The sequence below is a fragment of the Moschus berezovskii genome, chromosome X, assembly GCF_049115385.1.
Source record: "Moschus berezovskii isolate FMDL1 chromosome X, NW_MosBer_1.0, whole genome shotgun sequence".
NCBI lineage: Eukaryota > Metazoa > Chordata > Mammalia > Artiodactyla > Moschidae > Moschus > Moschus berezovskii.
The window spans coordinates 9,375,486-9,395,131 of record NC_142488.1 but is presented as its reverse complement, the minus strand read 5'-3'; the positions used below and the strand labels follow the sequence as shown (position 1 = coordinate 9,395,131).

The 19,646-nt window shown below is 42.4% G+C and overlaps 1 protein-coding gene across 4 annotated transcripts in view; it reads left to right on the top strand.

The window, feature by feature from the left end:
- The window catches only part of MID1 (midline 1), a 415,132-nt gene extending 396,859 nt beyond the window's left edge, over positions 1–18,273 (top strand). For all 4 annotated transcript variants that reach the window (XM_055437738.2, XM_055437740.2, XM_055437737.2 and 1 more), the window contains exons 8-10: positions 3,300–3,461; positions 7,147–7,354; positions 14,039–18,273. In XM_055437738.2, the coding sequence (XP_055293713.1) occupies positions 3,300–3,461; positions 7,147–7,354; positions 14,039–14,387 (719 nt within the window). In that variant the 3' untranslated portion in view covers positions 14,388–18,273. The remainder of the gene's footprint in view (positions 1–3,299; positions 3,462–7,146; positions 7,355–14,038) is intronic.
- The last annotated feature ends 1,373 nt before the right edge of the window (positions 18,274–19,646 follow it).

The following is a 19,646-nucleotide window of genomic DNA, read 5'->3' as shown; positions in this document are numbered from 1 at the left end:
ATGACCTTGGCGATGGAGGTAAGCCTAAATTTTAAGAGTTAGCATTCATGAAAGCAGACTGTCCCAGGGTAAAGTTATCCAATCACATTTTACTACTCCATAAACATTTTGTTCTTTTAATATTCACAGAAAAAATTAGTGACCTCTTCAAAATAATCAGGATGGTCAGGGTCCCTTTTTAGTTTGGAAAGGGTTTCTGAAGCATTCAATCTTTTTGTTTTGGGTTAAGACTTCAGACTGTAAGCCAAGTTTCAGTTTGCAGCGATTTCAGACATCTGCTTTACAATGTTGCTGAAAGCATTCCCCCACCACATGAAAACCTGCATCGGGGTTATACAGTGATGTAAAGTTTATTGAAACATTTTTACATTTGCTTTCTTTGACCGCAATAGTCATTTTGCTGTGACATATGCAATTAAACAGGAACAGTGTAAATGCACCGACATTGATAGGATTCTCATTTGATTCTAGTGAATGCTGTTATTGTTCGTGTGCATGCCAGACTGCTATTGACAAAGGTCTAGGAATATGAGTGGGTTATCCTAGAACAGAAAAGCTCATTCTTTCATTTTTTAATTTTTACTGAATTGTAGTTGATCTACAGTTTGTGTTAGTTTCAGGTTGAACAGCACAGTGATTCAGCTATACATATTTTTTTTCAGATTCTTTTCCCTTACACGTTATTGCAAACTATTGAGTAGAGTTCCCTGTGCTCTATAGTATGTCCTTGTTGATTACCTATTTTATATATAGTAGTGTGTGTGTACGGAGAAGGCAATGGCAAGCCACTCCAGTACACTTGCCTAGAGAATCCCATGGACAGAGGAGCCTGGTGGGCTACAGTCCATGGGATCGCTACTAGTCGGACAAGACTGAGTGACTTCACTTTGATTTTTCACTTTCACACATTGGAGAAGGAAATGGCAACCCACTTCAGTGTTCTTGCCTGGAGAATCCCAGGGATGGCGAAGCCTGGTGGGCTGCCGTCTATTGGGTTGCACAGAGTCGGACGCGACTGAAGCGACTTAGCAGCAGCAGCAGCAGTGTGTGTGTATGTCTGAGTTAACCCCAACTTCCTAATTTGTTCCTCACCATTCCCCTTTGATAACTTTGTTTTCTGCCTGTTGTTTTTTTAGTATTGTAATAGTATTATTAAACATCTAAAGTGAGTTATTGGCTTTTTAGGGCCCAGAGCTCAGAATCCAAAAGTGAGTTAGAGGCTTCTTAGGGCCCAGAGCTCAGAATTCAAAATGACCCTTCTTTGGTTAGATCAACATCTGCTGCTTGGTCGTGCCACTAGCCTGAAGTGTTGCGTTTGTTACCTCTACGTTCAGGGAAAAGGGAAAATGAGAAAGGATCCAAAGAGATATGTAAGTGGGAGAGTCCCATGTTACTAAGCTATGTGTGGCTGTGTACCTGGGCCTTACACAGGTGAGAACTGGTATGAGAATGAGGGGGATGCTGGGAGTGAGGGGTGAATGGGTCCTTAGTTACTCTAGTCCATCTCCAAACACCGAGACACCACCCTCAGCCTCTTGTCTGAGCGTCACATTACTTCTGAGTGAGAGAAAATTCACAAAGTTTCTCATATATGTGAACATGTATGTTTATTTATTTAAAGACTCACTGAAGTGTGGCTGAATATACTCTGTACCCCAGATGCATATCTTAGGGGGTGAATTTTCATAATTAACATTTTTAAGTTCTTCTGTGAGATTCATGAACAATGCCGAACTGAAAACTTGGAGATGGTATTTAGTAGGATTCAGAGACAGCTGTTGGGGCATGAACATCTTGAACTGTTATGCAGATACTTGTGGGTTGGTATGGATATGCATTTGTGATTTCCTTGTACATTTCATTAGAAACTCAAAGAAGTAAGATGAAGTATGGTTAAGGTGTAAGTTGCCTCAAGATCAAAAGAACTAACCCTTTGACTTGCAAATCCCCTGAAAGGGAAGGAGGGGCGGCAAGTTGAGAAGCCCCTCATGAAGTGGAAGGGCTAGGCCTTCTACTGAGAATTAGTGAAGGAAATTCACCAGTCAGGAAACAGCCGTGACAACCCAGTCACCAGGGGGCTGGGCAAAGGTTCGATTAGAGTGGAGATTGATGGGCGGAGAGGGGAGAGACGAGAGTCGGGCCCAGTACCAAAGAGATGTTTTCAGCATCAGCCACAGCTGCACAACAAAACAGCTTCCTTTTTCCTCATGTTCTTCCCGGCATCGTAAATCCACAGACTGCTCCTCAAACCACATCCTGCAGCGTGCAGCCAGAGCATTGGCTCTGCTCTGCGCTGGAACCAGCCATACTGGGGATGCAGCTGGTCACAGTCCCTGGTGATGCTTTTGTCAGAGCTCCACTTGGCCCTGAGTTGCCTTTGGGTGCCACACGGCTCCCGGGTTCTCGTAGGAACACATGTCCTGAATCAGTTACAACCACACCAGTACTGGGCCACAGACAAGCCCCTTAATCATTTTCTCAGCTCTTCTGTCCAAACTTGGGCTGGTGTTGGCCAGTCTCTGCTGGTCTCAGTCCTGAACTGGCTAGGCCATTGAGCTGGTCCCTGTGTCTCTGCTCCCACTGGGATGAGCAGACTATCCAGAATGTTCTCCCCATGGCAGAGGCCTGAGAGGGCCACAGACTTTCAAGGGCTTGTGATGTCTCCTCTTGCCACTGGTATGTTGTCATTACAGCCAGGTCACATAGCCAAATTCAAAGCCATGACGTAAAAGACAACATATCCCATCTCTTTAGAAGGAGTAGCCACAGAGTTACCTAGATATGGATCCTGGACGGGGTGGAGAATGAGAAGCAAAAGAATAGAACCTCCTACAGCTCCATAAGTGAGGCCAATGTCGCATACATGATCTGGGTCTGTTCTTACCCTCTGTGAGTCTCAAAATTTATGAGATCCAAGATTGAACGGTCATCATGATGCGAGCAGGGGGGAGGGATGTGTGGTCACTTGCTTTCTTTCCATCCCACAGCACCTGGTAACACATGACCAGGCACGGCACTTAAGATACTACTGCTCCCATCCATGTGGAACAGAATTTGCAAAACAGTCATCTTAGTTGGTCTTTCCACTTAGAGCACATGGTGAGAATATATAGTAATAAATATAGGTTGCTGTCCTTATTGTAGGCAGACACTGAGCACTCAAGTTGATTGGTGGGCACCTGAAGAGGTCACAGAGCTTTTCATTGCTGATCCCAATAACTGAAAATTCCACAACCTTAATATACAGATTTGCCCCGTGCTTGCTCCAAAGAACTCACCACGTCTGCTTGGCTTTGCAGGTCTGTGCAACTCGGCTGATAGCTGGATGATCGTGCCCAACATCAAGCAGAACCACTACACGGTCCACGGGCTGCAGAGTGGCACCAAGTACATCTTCATTGTCAAGGCCATCAACCAGGCAGGCAGCCGCAGCAGTGAGCCTGGGAAGTTGAAGACGAACAGTACGTGCCATGAACTCAGCAGAACTATCATCTCTAACCTGCTCTCCTTCCAGATGCCCCTGGCCCCCTTCATTTCCCTTTTCTTTGTCCCAGGCATTGCTTACAACCTGAGACAGCAAGGAAAGAGCCAGCATGGAGTCAGGGTTTTTCCATCCAATCCTCTATTCCAAGCCTGGCACAGAGCTAGAACTCTTTGTAAATTGCTAATGGTCTTCTTTTCCATATGTGTGTGTGTGTATGTGCACACTCAAGTCATGTCCAACTCTTTGTGACCCCATGAACTGTAGCCCACCAGGCTCCTCTGTCCATGGGATTTCCCAGGCAAGAATACTGGAGTGGCTTGCCATTTCTTCCTGCAGGGCATCTTCCCACCCAAATAGCAGAATCTCAAATTACTCTTTCTTCAGGTAGCTTCTAGGTCTGTGATTCTCAATCAGAAGTGACTGTGGTCCCCAGAGGGACACTGAGCTACATCTGGAGTCATTTCTGGTTGTCACAGCTGGGTGTTACTGGTGTCGAGTGGTTAGATGCCAGGGGTGATGGGAAACTCCCACTGTGTCCAGGATGGTCCCAACAACAAAGAGTGAACTGGGCTATGCATTCATGCATATTGTAACACTGTCATCTCCCGCTCTCTCTCTCTCTGCCCACATGTGTTTTATTTTATCCTCCTCTTCTTTCTCCACGTCTTTTTGGTCTAGAAATATTATTCTATATAATATGGTATTTGTTTTCATAAGACCTCCCAGGAGAAAGTCGATTGGAGTATGTCAACATCACATCATGCTTTAGGGTTGCCAGCCAATCTATAGGAAATACTTTTTAAGAAGAACCCTCATTTAACCCAACCTGTGATTTTAGTAGTCAAGTAACTTTACTCCACATATCTGTCCTTAAGACACGTACTCTTAAACATAAGCTAATTTCTCAAGGGTTCTGCTGGTAGAGAAGGAGATGTCTTTGGAGAATAAGGGAAAAAATTAATACATACTGGAAAAAACCTGTAACAGCGTATAGGAAACCCAAATGAACTTTTTGGCCAACCCAATACATACACTGAGCTTTATTCTGTAGAATGGATCTTTGAGGCTTCTTATTTGTGCCTTATTGGTTTTACTAAAGATAATGTATTCATTTCATATGGACAGGTAATCTTGTATTTCTAGACATGCAATCATTGATCAGATGTTATTAAATTATGTACAAGAGGTTGGTAAACTTTTTCTGTAATGTGCCAAATAGTAACTGTTCTGGGCTGTGCAGGTCAGATGTACTTGGTCACAGGTGTTCAACTCTGGTAGAAAAGCATGGCCTGGCCACGCTTCATTAAAACTTTATTGAAAGACACAGGCAGTGGGCTCAATATGGCCTGCGGGCTGTAGTTTGCTGAACTCTTAGGTGTACAGATCTTACAATGCATTGAATTCTTTAGCCAAGTAAATGATTAATTTCTTCTGTGAACTAATCTATCCTCATTAAAGCAAAAGCCTTGAACCTAGACAGAGTGGGTCATAGTTTCCTTGAGAAACATATCCATGGCACAAGTGGAATTTGTTCCCTGTGGAGGCAGGGGGTTTCACCTAACACCAGATGGCAAGACCCTGCTCTGCATATGTGTGGGTCGGGGTGGGAGCTGAGGAAAACATGATGGATCTCACCATTATAAGGCCAGTCTTTTCAATGGCTGTGACATTCTGATCTTCCTCACTGGGAGAAGGGTAAGTATAACACAGCCTTCAACTTCAGTGATAGCTGCACCTTTATGGAATTCCTTCCTAACCACCCATTAGGGTCCAATTATTTTTAAGGCACATCCTATCATCACCTTTTTCTTTTTTTGAAATTTGATGGAAGTACAGATTTACAATGTTGCATTAATTTCTGCTGTAAAGTGATTCAGTTGTACATGTAGATACATTGATTTCTCATATTCTTTTCCATTATGGTTTATCACACCTTTTAAGTCAATCTATCTTCAGACTCTTTTTGTCTTAGCTGGTGATCATTCCTGAGGACTTTTTTTTTTTTACAAGCCAGGCCAAAATTTAAACTACACATGGACTTCAGTAGGTCTTACAGTCTTTGAGAATACCCCTGCCTGCTCAGCACTTGAGGATTTTCTCAGCTCCCCTTTAAGGTTTTATTTGATATGAACAAAAATCTAAAATTGGTCAACTGCCCATGGGCCAGATTCAGCTACCTGTTTTTGTAAATAAAGTTTTATTGGCACACAGCACTGCCCATCTGTTCACCTGTGTCTCTGGCTGCTGCCATGTTTCGAGAGCAGGGTTAAATAGCCCCAGAAGAAACCACATGGCCCGCATAGCTGAAAATAGGAAATATCTGGCCTCTTATAGAAAAAGTATGCTGGTCCCTGATCTACAAGAAGGAATTTTAGAAGTGCCATTGTCATGTTTTTATCCAAGGAGTGACACCCTTTGGCCTACCTGCATATGATGTAACACACACAACTGCTCCAGGTTCTCTGCCTCAGTTTCTCAGCCCGCATCCTGTATTGCCATAGTCAGATTTACCAGACTGAGCACTGTTCAGAAGCAGCCTTCCAACACAGCGGTGGAGTTTGAACATCATGGTATTTGCATCACATTGTAATCTGTTTCCTCTCTTTAAGTGGTGTTGAATGACAGGATGGCCCCCACACCAGTGTTGAATTTTCAAAGCAGTAACAGTTAATGAGAGGATGGATATTCAGGTGTGATTTGGCTAGAGTTTTACAATGGTTCAATGTTCAAAACACAAAGACGAATAAATGAAATAGAGAGGACCTTATTATGTCTATAAAGGAACTTTTACGTCTGTAAATGAACTTGGGACTCAAAAACCAAGGTAGGTAGTAACCTGTCACATTTTCCTCCTGATCTTATGGGCTGAAAAATAGCCCATTTGATCATCATTTTAAGCTTGTGAGAATACTGCTCTAATTTGGAACAATCTCAAAATAATATAAGCCATTAGAATGTTCTGTACATTAAAACCTGCAGTCTTGATGTGTTTGGTTTCTGAGGTCTGCTGCTGCTGCTGCTAAGTCACTTCAGTCGTGTCCGACTCTGTGTGACCCCATAGACGGAAGCCCACCAGGCTCCCCCTTCCCTGGGATTCTCCAGGCAAGAACACTGGAGTGGGTTGCCATTTCCTTCTCCAATGTGTGAAAGTGAAAAGTGAAAAGTCGCTCAGTCGTGTCCAACCCTTAGCAACCCCATGGACTGCAGCCCACCAGGCTCCTCCATCCATGGGATTTTCTAGGCAAGAGTACTGGAGTGGCTTGCCATTGCCTTCTCCTTCTGAGGTCTATTGAGCATGAATTATCTGAAGCCGACTGAACAGGGGAATGGTTGAAAGTGAAGTCTTCGTTTTCTTCTCCCTTCCAGGATGACGTCAGCCAGCACATTAACTGTGCTGCTGGTGTGTAGCTGGGATCCCCAGCAAAGCTTATACCACAGGCTCTGCTTGATCCTCACCCATGCTATTGTTGAACAGTGAGGGAAGCAACCTTGCATCCACAGCTCAGAGCTGACTGACTGCAAGCTCTTGGAGGCAGGGACATGTTTGTCCTCAATATTTTACTGTACTTTTTAAAGCTTATTCTGAAAATATATTCTTGCTTAAGTTAAAATCCACAGTTCTTTTCATCTACCTCTTTTGTATGTTGTAACTCTGTTTCTAGGTCAACCATTTAAACTGGACCCCAAATCTGCACATCGAAAGCTAAAGGTGTCCCATGATAACTTGACAGTAGAACGTGATGAGTCGTCATCCAAAAAGAGCCACACGCCCGAACGCTTCACCAGCCAAGGCAGCTATGGTGTAGCTGGAAACGTGTTCATTGATAGTGGCCGCCATTACTGGGAAGTGGTCATAAGTGGAAGCACATGGTAGGTACTTTGATCGAAATATATTCTCTTTCACATTCTCCTCCACCATAGATGATCACAAGATATTAAACATAGCCCCCTGTGCTACACAGCGTGACCTTATTCCCCACCTTTTATACATAGTGGTTCATATCTGCCAATCCCAAACTCCTAATTTAGCCCTCCTCTCTCCCCGCTTTGGTTATCACAAGTTTGTTTTTTGTTTCTGTGAGTCTGTTTGTTTTGTAAATAAGTCCATTTGTGTCATATTTTAGATTCCATACATAAGTGATATCATATGATATTTGTCTGACTTACTCCACTGAGTATGATCATCTCTGGGTCCATTCATGTTGCTGCAAGTGGCATTATTTCATTCTTTTTTTATGACTGAGTAGTATTCCATTGGGTGTATGCACCAGGTCGTCTTTATCCATTCAGCTGTTGATAGATATTGTCCTACAATTATTAAAAAAAAAAGCATATCTCATTCTATACTTTGTCAGAGCATCAACCCAGGCCAAGGTCCATCTTGAAGAATAATATGCACAAAAGCTTTATCAGTCAGCTATTGCTATAGTAATGCTGCATAATAAACACCCCAAAACTCAGTAGCTTCAACCAACAATCATTTACTACTGTTCACTGACACTCACATCTCTGGGTTAGCTGATCAAGGCTGATCTCAACTGAGCCTTGCTTTAAGCTGCAGGTTGGATCTAGGTCTGTTCCATGGGTTTCTTCATCCTGTTTGGACACATGGGCTACTCAGGTCATGTCCTTCTTGAGGAATCCGAGTATAAACCCAATTACGCAAGCACATTTCAAACCTCTGCTTGTATCATGTCTTACTAACTTCTCATTGGCCAAAGCCAGTCACACAGCCAGGCTCAAGGCCAGTGGTACAGGGAAGTATATTCCTCCCATGGTGTTGAGAGGAGAGAATGAATATGTACTAAGCAATCATTTAATCTACCATTCGGCCAATAAGAAAAATAACTCGTTTAAACTCCATCCATTTTTTATTTGCAGCAAGACTTGAGCCCCAGTCCCCAGGAAAGCTAGTATGCTAATACTGCCCTTTCATGCCTTAAAGCATGGGTCAGCCTACTACAGCCAAACCTGGCCCACTGTGTGTTCTTATAAATAAGCTATTTATGAGAACACAGCCAGGCCCATTCTTTTCCATATTGTCTATGGCTACCTTTGAGCCACACAGCAGAGTTGATTAGGTAAGACAAAATTCTGTGGTCCACAAGGCCAAAATATTAGCTCTCTGGCCTTTACAGAGAAAATTCACCAATCCCTACTTTAATTCCTGCTCTTCATCACTGAAATTTAATTTCTGTTGCCTTGTATGTTTTGTGACTCTAAACTGGGCCCATCAGTGCTGGGGGGAAAACAGTGATCCTTGGCCGGGACTCATTTCAAAGCGTCCCTTAGATCCAGCCCAGTGACTTGAGCCCACTGAGTTCTCTAAGCCCAAGGGGTGGAGGTCAGGGCAGTGGACATGGGAATTAGTGAACTCTGCCAAGTTAACCTTAGAAAACTGACCTTGCCTGTTCCACAGCCGCAAACTGTACCTCATACCCTGCCCTTCTGTCTCATAGATGCCCACTTAAATAGCTCCCTTTATGAGCAATTATAATTTTTACTAACCAGCCTTTATCTGGCACAACTCTGTGCCAGGCACTGGCCTGAGCATTTTACAAATGGTAGCTCATTTATTGATCTTAACAGTCCCAGAAAGGTAAGTACTAATACCCCATTTTACAGATGAGCTGACTGAGGCCCAAGGTCACACAGCTCATAGGTGCAATCAGAGTACAAACTGTTAACCAAAGGTCCACAAATGTTGTTTGTAAAGGGCCAGAGAGCCAGTATTTCTGGTTTGCAGGTCAGATGATTTTCTCCCAAATGGTTGCCTCTACTGTTGTGGGGAGAAAGCAGCCATAGACCACACATTCATGAACGGGTGCAAATAAAACTTTATAAAAACAAGCAGAGGGCCAGATTTGGTAAAATGCTACAGCCACTATGGAAACCAGCATGGAATTTCCTTTAAAAACTAATAAAAATAGAAGTACCACATGATCCAGCAATCCCACCCCTGGGCGTATATGCAGAGAAAAGCATGCTTTGAAAAAATACATGTACCCCAAAGTACACAACAGTGCTATTCACAATAGCCAAGACATGGAAGCCACTTAAATGTCCATCAACAGAATCAAGAAGATGTGATATATATACACGATGGAATATTACTCAGCTATAAAAAAAAAGAGTGAAACAATGCCATTCACAACAGTATGAATGGACCTAGAGATGATCATAGTAACAGAAATAAATCAGAAAGACAAATATCACGTGATAGCACTTATATGTGGAATGTAAAATATGATACAAGTGAACTTATCTAAGAAGCAGAAACAGACTCAGGTAGAAAACAGGCTTATGGTTGCCAGGGAAGGAGGGGATGGGATGGACTGGGAGTTTGGGACTAGCAGATGCAAACTATTACATATCAAATAGATAAACAATAAGGTCCTACTGTATAGCATTGGGAACTGTGTTCAATATCCTGTAATAATTAGTCATAAAAAGAAGAATGAAATAATACCATTTGTAGCAACATGGATAGACCTAGAGATTATCATACTAAGTGAAATCAGACAGAGAAAGACCAATATATGATATCACTTATAGGTGGAATCTAACAAGATGATACAAATAAACTTATATACAAAACAGAAATAGAGTCACATATGTAGAAAACAAATTTATGGTTATCAGGGACAAAAGACAGGAGGGTTAAATTGGGCAATTGGGATTGACACATACACTTTATTATACTATACAAAACAGACAACTAATAAAGACCTATGGTATAGCATAGGGAACTCTACTCAATACTCTGTAATGACCTATATGGGAAAAGAGTCTTAAAAAAGAGTGGATACGTGTATGTGCTAAGTTGCTTCAGTCATGTCCGACTCTGTGCAACGCTATGGACCAGAGCCCACCAGTCTCCTGGGTCCATGGGATTCCCCAGGCAAGAATACTGGAGTGGGTGGACATGCCCTCCTCCAGGGGATCTTCCTGAGATATGTGTATATGTATAACTGATTCACTTTGTTGTATACCTGAAACTAACACAACATTGTGAAATCAGCTGCTCCAAGAGAATTTTTTAAAAATATATCCTTTAATAAACCATAAAGGAAAAAAAATACACTTTAAGGCTTACTGTGGTGTACTTAATAAGTGATAGTTGAATTTTTGCTTTAAAAAAAACCAAAACCCTAAAACTGAAAACTGCCTAACTTGCAGATGATGAGTATGATAACAGTATTTAGTTTTGAGATAAAGATGCTAAAACACTTATTTTACAAAAAAGAAACCTTTCAGTTCAAGTCTATGCAAATAATGCAGTATGTCTAAGTCCTTTACAGTGTTGATACACATTCATAAGCTTAGGTGTTGTCTTTTTCCAAACAACGGTTTGCATATTAGCCAAGCAAGTAGGTTTTTTCCCCTCTTGTGACCCTCCATGTTCTCTTTGCTCAGAACATTCCTGTTTCAACATCCCTCTGAAGGATGAAGGACAGATCCTCCCCCTGTATTTGGCTCTGGTCCAGGCTGGCATTTGCAATGTGTAGCTGCACTGGGGCAAGATGAAAGCCCAAAGGAAAATACAGTGAATTTTTGCAGGTGCAAAAGAGCAAACATTTCTAGTTAATTAACGGGCTCTGTTAATCTGGGATAGAATCCAGTGTCTAAATAATTACAACCCCCTTAATAATTACTTATGATAATGATACCTGATCGTTATGATCTCATACCCATTGACGAATGGTGCGGGGAATTCCACCACACCACTTCAGTTATACAAACACAGATCAGCATTACCTTGAAAACACCAGATGTCAAAACCAACTCATGAGGCAGGGGGAAAATATTCTCACATTAATTGCAACGCTTCAGATCTTTACAAACTCATGTCCGTTTCAGAAAATTCTCACGTAGAAAGTAGTTTAACATTTCCTGGGAGGTGTTAGCGAGGAAAGGGTGACCTTTACTATCAAACACCTGTAATACTTTGATTTGCAACAACTAATAACCCATGTATTTTCTTGTGAAGTATAGTGCTGACTTGAAATTTACTTGTATGTTATAATCCATGCTATGGGGCATGTTAACATTGCTCTGAGAAACATCATTTTATACTTTTTGAATTCTCTGAGTCTCACTGCATACCTTAATGGAACATTGCCTTTCGCTTGCACCTTTCAAGCTCACTGGAAATATGCACATAATTTTACAGATTAATGATAATATAATGGTATTTTCCATTGCTTAATGGACTAGACACGTAGTTATTTTCTTACTCTAAGCTGTTAATGTGCTCTTGGTATTTTAGGAAAGGGTGTTAACTAAATGTGGGTTCACGCAAAGATTACAGGAACCCAACTTAAGGGGGAAGGGGCGAGATTCTAGATTTTGCTCATTTTAACCTTCTCTTGGTTTTCCCATTTGCTAAATGAAGACAGTCATACTTGCCACAGCTACTCCATAGGGGGTTCAATTAAGGTTCAAATGGGAAAGGAATGTCAAAGTTCTTTACTAAAAAATCAAAATGGTGTACAGCAGCAAGAAGGAAACAATACAGAAATGTGGCTATTTTGTGATGCAAATGCAAGTTTCAGATTATCTGAAAAGGGAAATGGTGTCTGCTGGGACAGATAGAACGTCTTGTGGGAGAATACTGAAAAGTGCAAAACAAAAACCTTTCCAGAGTGTCTGTTAGGGTTCAGAGAAAAAGAAAAGTCTTTTTCTAGGTACACCAAGGAGAACGAGGGCCAAGGCTTCCGGGAGCCCGCTGCTCCTCTCCTGGAAGGCGGAAAGCTATTCAGAGCCCAGAGGCAAGGTACACCCAAGAGTCTGCCCAGAAATTTCCACAGACCTCACGTGTGCTGTCTACTGTCTGGAAAACAGTGTTTTCCCTTCTCTTAGAACTTCTGGATCTTGTGCATGGATGTCAGTGGCAGAATCTGACCCGGACTCCATATTGGAAAGAGGATTCTGGGAAATGCAGCCCCAGGAGTATCCCTAAAATGCTGAACAGAATTGACGAGGGTGAAGTGCAGAGGTTTGACAGCACACAGGCTGGTACCCTATGCTTACCAGAGGATCAGTTCCATCCTCTCTTAATTCAGTCATGGTGTGTTTTCTTTTTTGAACACATCACTCTTTTAGTGATTATATTCTAAATCCAGCACATGATGTTTGAAAGAATGTCGTTATATCAAAGACCAGTGAAGTTTTTCACTCTTCGGCAGGTAAGGTACCATATGTCAACATCCATTTAGACTGGTTTCTACTATAACATGTTAAGAATTGAACTCTGAATCATTCACTATTTATTAAGAATAATGGGTTTTGCTTATCTTGTTTAGTTGCTAAGTAGTGTCCAACTCTTTTGTGGCTACAACCCACCAGTCTTCTCTGTCCATGGAGTTCTCTAGGCAAGAATACTGGGGTGGGTTGCCATCTCCTCCTTCAGGGGATTTTCCCGACCCAGGGATTGAACCCACATCTCCTCCTGGGAAGCCCTTGCTTATCTTAATAACTGAGAAATACTACATTATGGAGGCATGTTTCAGCAGGCTGAAAAGAGATTAAGAAGCTTAGAACACTGTAGAAAGAATTCAGAACTTTTTTTTTTTGAGCGGTGAGAGAACATTTAGATTAACTAGGATATCTACCAGCTCAGAGACATTCAGGATGTATGTAAATATAGTAGGAAATAAAACCAAAAGGTCTCCTCTCGTGAGGAAAGACATTAGGGAGTGTTGTTTAAGTTATGTGGCCTTTTAAATCATCCTCGGGTCAAATTCCTATTCCGGTAGTTAATTAATCATGTGTCATTGGGCAAAGATCATAAAATAACAATTACTGACTATTCTACGCCAGGTCTTAGGCCCAGGATCTTACACATATTCTTTTCTTAACTCCTCAAAATAACTCTTGAGACACAATGACAATCATTGTCCCTGTGTTACAGATGAGAAAACTGAGGCTGGGAGATGACAAAGAACCTACCCCCATAAATGAAACTCATTTTCCATGCTTGCCTTGTGGAGTCATGGAAGATGACAGGCAAGATGTCAGTTGAAAAATTCAAAGAAGGTCAGAAGAGGTCTAGGGCTGTGCTGTCCAAGATGGTAGCCATGGGCCACATGTAGCTCCTGAAACTAACTTGACTATAATTAACTTAAAAGTACAATTCCTCAGTCTCACCAGCCACAGTTCAAGTGCCCAATAGCTACATGCAGCTTGTGGCTACCATATTGAACAGAACAGAACATGTCAGTCATTGCAGAAAGTTCTACTGGATGCCACTGGTCTCAAGAATCTACTGCATGGGTCTTCATGAATGTAAAAAAAAAAAAGGACAGCCAAATACAAAGTTCTAATTCTCTCGGTAACATCAGCACTGTAAACAGGAATTTGAGTCAATCTAATGACCCCTTTCTGCCAACTCTTATGTCCAGAAGGGAAGAAAATGGGGAAGAAGGGTCAGGGTTCTTGCCCGAGCTTTCACTAAAGAGTGAACAGGGATGACCAAGGATAACAGAAAGGATTTCATGTATGTGTGCATGTATGTGCCTCATGGTTCTTGTCATTGTTCTTTTGCGTCTGCAGGTACGCCATTGGCCTTGCATACAAGTCAGCCCCAAAGCACGAGTGGATTGGCAAGAACTCTGCTTCCTGGGCACTGTGCCGCTGCCACAATACCTGGGTGGTAAGACACAACAGCAAGGAGATCCCCATCGAGCCAGCCCCCCACCTCCGGCGCGTAGGCATTCTGCTAGACTACGATAATGGCTCCATTGCTTTCTATGATGCCTTGAACTCCATCCATCTCTACACTTTCGACATTACATTCTCGCAGCCCGTGTGCCCCACCTTCACTGTGTGGAACAAATGTCTGACCATCATAACAGGCCTTCCCATCCCCGACCATCTAGACTGTACAGAGCAGCTGCCCTGAGCATGTGGAGCTGGTTTCTGGGAGATATAAAGGGTGGTGGCCACCATTTCGGGGACTGAGAAAGCACAGGCTTCCAGAATGTGGTTAAATCTCACTAAAAAGCATCCAGAAATCAGCTAAGATAGGACTCCCAATGGGCGATTCCCCCCTTTCACTGTGTTTTATATTAAGTACAGGCTTTAATAATTTCTTCACCCTGTTTTTGTATTTACAGGAAAATTTATAGATTATTTATAATAGGAACATAACCGGGGATTACAGCTCTTAGGAATTCTCTGGTTTTGCACATTAGGAGGCCCGTAAGTTTTATCAGTTCTCGACAACCTTTATTTTCAGCACAAATCTCTGAGCTTAAGAAACAAGATCTTTTGTAGTTTTGTGTTTCTCCACCTTCTCACATCCTCTTTCCTACAGATCTCATGGCAGGTCCTGTCACCCCAACACTGTGTAACAATATGCCACTATTTTCAAACTAAAAAAAAATAGTTTTGAACCTAGTAGGTAAGTAAGCAGGCTTTCTGACTCTGGTTTCGTGTGAAGCGTTCTGCGATGTCAGAAGGATTTATGCATCAAATAGGATGGAGAGAGCAACAGACAGGAGGGAAAGACTTGACTTGGGAACTGGGGATCTGCTATTTCAAAGCCTGTAATTACCCTTCCATGGCTGGTAGGATGATGCTGGGAGAGCACAAACAATGAGATTACAATGGAAAAAAGTCACCTTGAATCCTACTGATGATTCAAAAATTCAGGAAGATTTGTGTTTTCTCAGAAGAGGGATTCTGTGTCATGATAGAAATCTATTTCCTTCTTCCTTTTACTAGTTTCTTTAGGCCTGTGAAGTTTCTTCACTGTGTTTACTAGCTGTCCTGTGTCCCACTCCCCCTGAATAATTTTTGTCACTGGGGCTGAGGAAATAAACATTTTCTGTCACAAATGGCAGCACCACTTTGGATCGATTTTGCTCTCTAGGACATCAACATATGGCCCCAACCACCAATACCACATCCAACCATAAGTCACCAAAAAACATTTGTATTTATGAGTTGGTAATGACATGGGACATTGCATAAAGTACTCTTCTCTAGTATACGTGCTTCAAAAGTTATAATAAACAGACCTTTAAACACATCTCGAAAGATGTAGAAGTCCCTCTATATTCTAGTATAGTTAATAGAGTTGTAAGAAAACAAAAACAAAACAAACAAAAAAAATTCAAACTCACTCTTCTCACTTTGGAACCTGCTAGTAGAACCTGCTATTGCCATGTCAGATGTAGTGCTCAGTGTGCTAACCTAAGACATTGGAGTGGTCCATGACATAAGGCTTTTTTGCCTTTCCTGGTGGCTCAGTGGTAAAGACTGCACCTGCAATGCAGGAGACCCAGGTTTGCTCCTTGGGTTGGAAAGATTCCCTGGAGAAGGGAATGGCAACCCATTCCAGTATTCTCGCCTAGAGAATCCCATGGACAGAGGAGCCTGGTGAGCTACAGTCCATGGGGTCACAAAAAGTCAGACATGACTGAGTGACTGACACTTTCACACTAAGCCATCCTTGGACTCGGACTAGGAATCTGGCAGTGGTTCTACCTTGATGAAGGGCATGACATCTCTCAACCATTTCATTTGCTACAATATTTATCTGGGCTGCTGAGGTGGCTGTTTTGACAGACTGGGGGATTTAGACACTGTTTTTATTGGTTTTGTTTTTGAGCAAATCAACCAATTGTTTCTTTGAAATTTGTCCACCGACCCACTGTTTCAGCATCTCATTATGTGATCATGAGTCTGGGTTTCAGGGGCAGCTTCCCCAGGGCTTCTGCCTCTACACTGGCAGATGCACTCCTTTCTCTTAACAGACAGATTCTATATATTTACTATATTATTTATACCCAGATGAATATTTTGATAGTGACTTAGGACAGTTTCACATCTAAAAGATGGATGCCTCAATGGAAAAAAATTTACTCAGTCTCTGCCAACTTAATGGAATTTTTTTCTTTTTACAATAGAAAAACAATGTGCATTAGGCTTCCCTGAATAAACCAAAAGGGTTGGCTTAGTAATTTTACCAAACTTTCTTGGTAGCTGAATAATGGATATTTTCATGCACTTTGTACACTAACAGGTTTTAAATAAAAGGGTCTAAAACTCAGCTTCTGAGATTTTTTAAATCATGGTCTCCAGGTACAATAAATGCTCCAGTTTGCCTTATGATGTTAATCTAAAGCATTTATGAGGACAATATTGCCACGAATTATAATGCTTTTTCAGTATAAAGGAGTTACTACTCCAGTTTTCACTGCAAGCCATTTAGGTTGTGTTTTGGCTATTTTTATAAGGACGAGGGATTATGTTATCATTTTGTTGTGGAAGTCTCACTCTTTGCTAACTTAAAAACATTGTGGATAGTAGCAATTACTATTTCCATGTCATATTTACTGGAAAATATGTATATGATGAAAGACCACAGTGTTTACTTTCATTACTGTAATGATGTAGACAAAATTGTCATGTGGATTTTTTTTTTTTGAAAGTCTAAAAAATATATGCTATCAACATTTGTTGCAGTAGAATTCTTTAAAAGGATTGGGGGCATGGCATTTTGTTTTTGAGGTTCTTACTTCACAGAAGGCATCATAATACAGGGGAAAAAGAGCTGGCAGTGCCAGTTAAATTAATACACAAAATTGACGCAACGCCAAACAAGGCTGCCAGGTCCAACATCGTGGGTGTGTGAACACTGCTGGCACCATCTTGAAATGCTCAGTAATGCCTGGACGAGGGGTTCTACATTTTCGTTTAGCACTGGGCCTCGCAAATTACGTAGCCAGTCCTCAAAACTGAACTCTGAAATATGGTACCTCTCTCCTTCCGATGGATAGAAATGAAGAACCCTGAATCCACTGTCACAAGTGGCTGGCCATATAGTTCAAGTAGGAATCTAGACGGATTAAGATGGAGAGTGGGCTTGGGTGAAGATTTTCTTTCTGGCTTTAAAAGAAAGTGACTTCAAAAACTGCACATGTTGATGAGAGTTTCTGCTGGAGAAGAGGCAAAGGCCTGAGGACCAACAGGCATTTTATCATGGTACTGATATTTTGAGACTTTCTGAGGAACCAAACCAGTGCCCCCCAGCAAACGTGGAATTCCGTTTCGGCTCTAGGCACACAGGCAGTGCCTGCGGGAACACACACGTGTATGCTCGTGTACATGTGCTTTTGGTGTTGGGAACCAGATGACCTGCTCTACCCGTATAAAATGTCTTAAAAAAAAAAAAAGGATACAAAGACAGTAATGAGGATGGGAGAATGTTTTTAAAATAGTGCTTCTGAACATGGGGGCAATCTGGCAGTGTCTGGAGTCATTTTGGGTTGGTGCAACTTGGGAAAGGTGCCCCTGGCATCTAGTGGGTAGAGACCAGAAATGCTGCTCAACATCCTGTGGTGTACAGCACAGCCCCCATGACAAAGGATTATCTGGCCCAAGATATCAATAGTGCCACAAACAGACTATTACTATTTTTTAAGCAAAACTCTCACCAGTGTTTTTTCACTCATGATTGATTCAATTCCTGGTATATCAAAAAAGAAAGTGGGCACCAAAACCTTCACCTTTAAAAAAACATTTACAAAATTGTTCAGAAAATCTGAAAGGCAATGCAAGCCTTTGTAAATGGGAATCTACTGACAAGTGTCACAAAGATGCGGATGTTATCTGCTTGGTCGGGAAATGAAAGTCTCTGTATGCTGCTCTTTTCACCCGAACGAGTTCAGTTCCTGGTACTTGAGTAATGCTGTCACACCCTCAGCCCAAGCTCTCCATTGCTGTTTCTTTCTGGTTTAAAATAAAATCATTTTTGTGGTTCCCATGCCCTCTGTCTCTGCCTGTGTCTGTTGCCTTGTTACCAAGGCGTGTTTTCGCCTTCACTGTTTCTACACATATTTATTCAACTTCTGCTAATCCTTCTACCACTTTGCAACATATAATCCATTTTCTTTTTTGCCTGAAATGTTCCAGTGTCCACCATCCAGCCTCTCCATAATCAAAATACAAGTAATTGACAAGACGCAAAACAGTGTCCCACCTTCCCATCTCCCCGGGAATTTAAAGACACAGTAAGAGAAAACCTGTACAGGAGCAGAGACTGGAAGAATGGCTTGGTTTCTAGACGTCCAGAGCGGGTGCAGAAGAGGAGGGCAAGGAGGATGTGTATGGATGGGTGAGGGTCTTGACAGCGTGCTCTGGAACCACCCCAGCAGTTGGTTCATAAATCTGTCCCCAAACCCCTCCCCTGCCTAACAGGATTTGACTTTCATAAGAAACGCAAGCATTTTTGACCTGAGTCAGCACTCCGAAGGCTTGGTCCTGGGTCCAAGGCATAAGCGGCACCTGTACACTTGTTCCATGTGCCAGCCCTACCTACCCCAGACCCACCCACCAGACAGAACCTGCAGGGCTGGGACCCAGGCCTCCAGGGGATTCTGCTACAAGCAGACATGTGAAGTGCCGCTCTAGGGGGCTTTCTTCAGTCTCATATCCCATAGAAACATGCACATAGAGCTTGAAACACCTTCTTAAGGTCATATGCTTTAGAGGCACCATGATGTAACACACTGACTTTTATCTGGCTGAATATGAAAATCTTGTCCTATTGCTGCTGCTTCACAGGTGGCACTAGTGGTAAAGAACTCACCTGCCAATTTAGAAGACATTATAACAGATGTGGGTTTGATCCCTGGGTCAGAAATATCCCCTGGAGGAGGGAATGGTAACCCACTCCAGTATTCTTGCCTGGAGAATCCCATGGACAGAGGAACCTGGTGGGCTACTATCCATGGGGTTTCAAAGAGTCAGACATGATTGAAGCAACTTAGCACGCATGCACACTGCTACCTCTTAGACAAGGAAGTGTGTGTGTGTGACAGTCACTCACTTGTGTCTGACTCTTTGCAACCCCATAGACTGTAGCCCACCAAGCTCCTCTGTCCATGGAATTCTCCAGCCAAGAGTAAGTGATTGATCCAAAAGTCAATCAGTCAGTCGTGTCCGACTCTTTGTGACACCATGGACTGTAGCCCACCAGGCTCCTCTGTCCATGGGATTCTCCAGGCAAGAATACTGGAGTGGGTAGTCATTCCCTCCTCCAGGGGATCTTCCCAAACCAGGGATAGAACCCGGATCTCCCACATTGCAGGAAGATTCTTTACCGTCTGAGCCACCAGGGAAGCCCATGAAGCACCTAGAATTTTTCAATTAA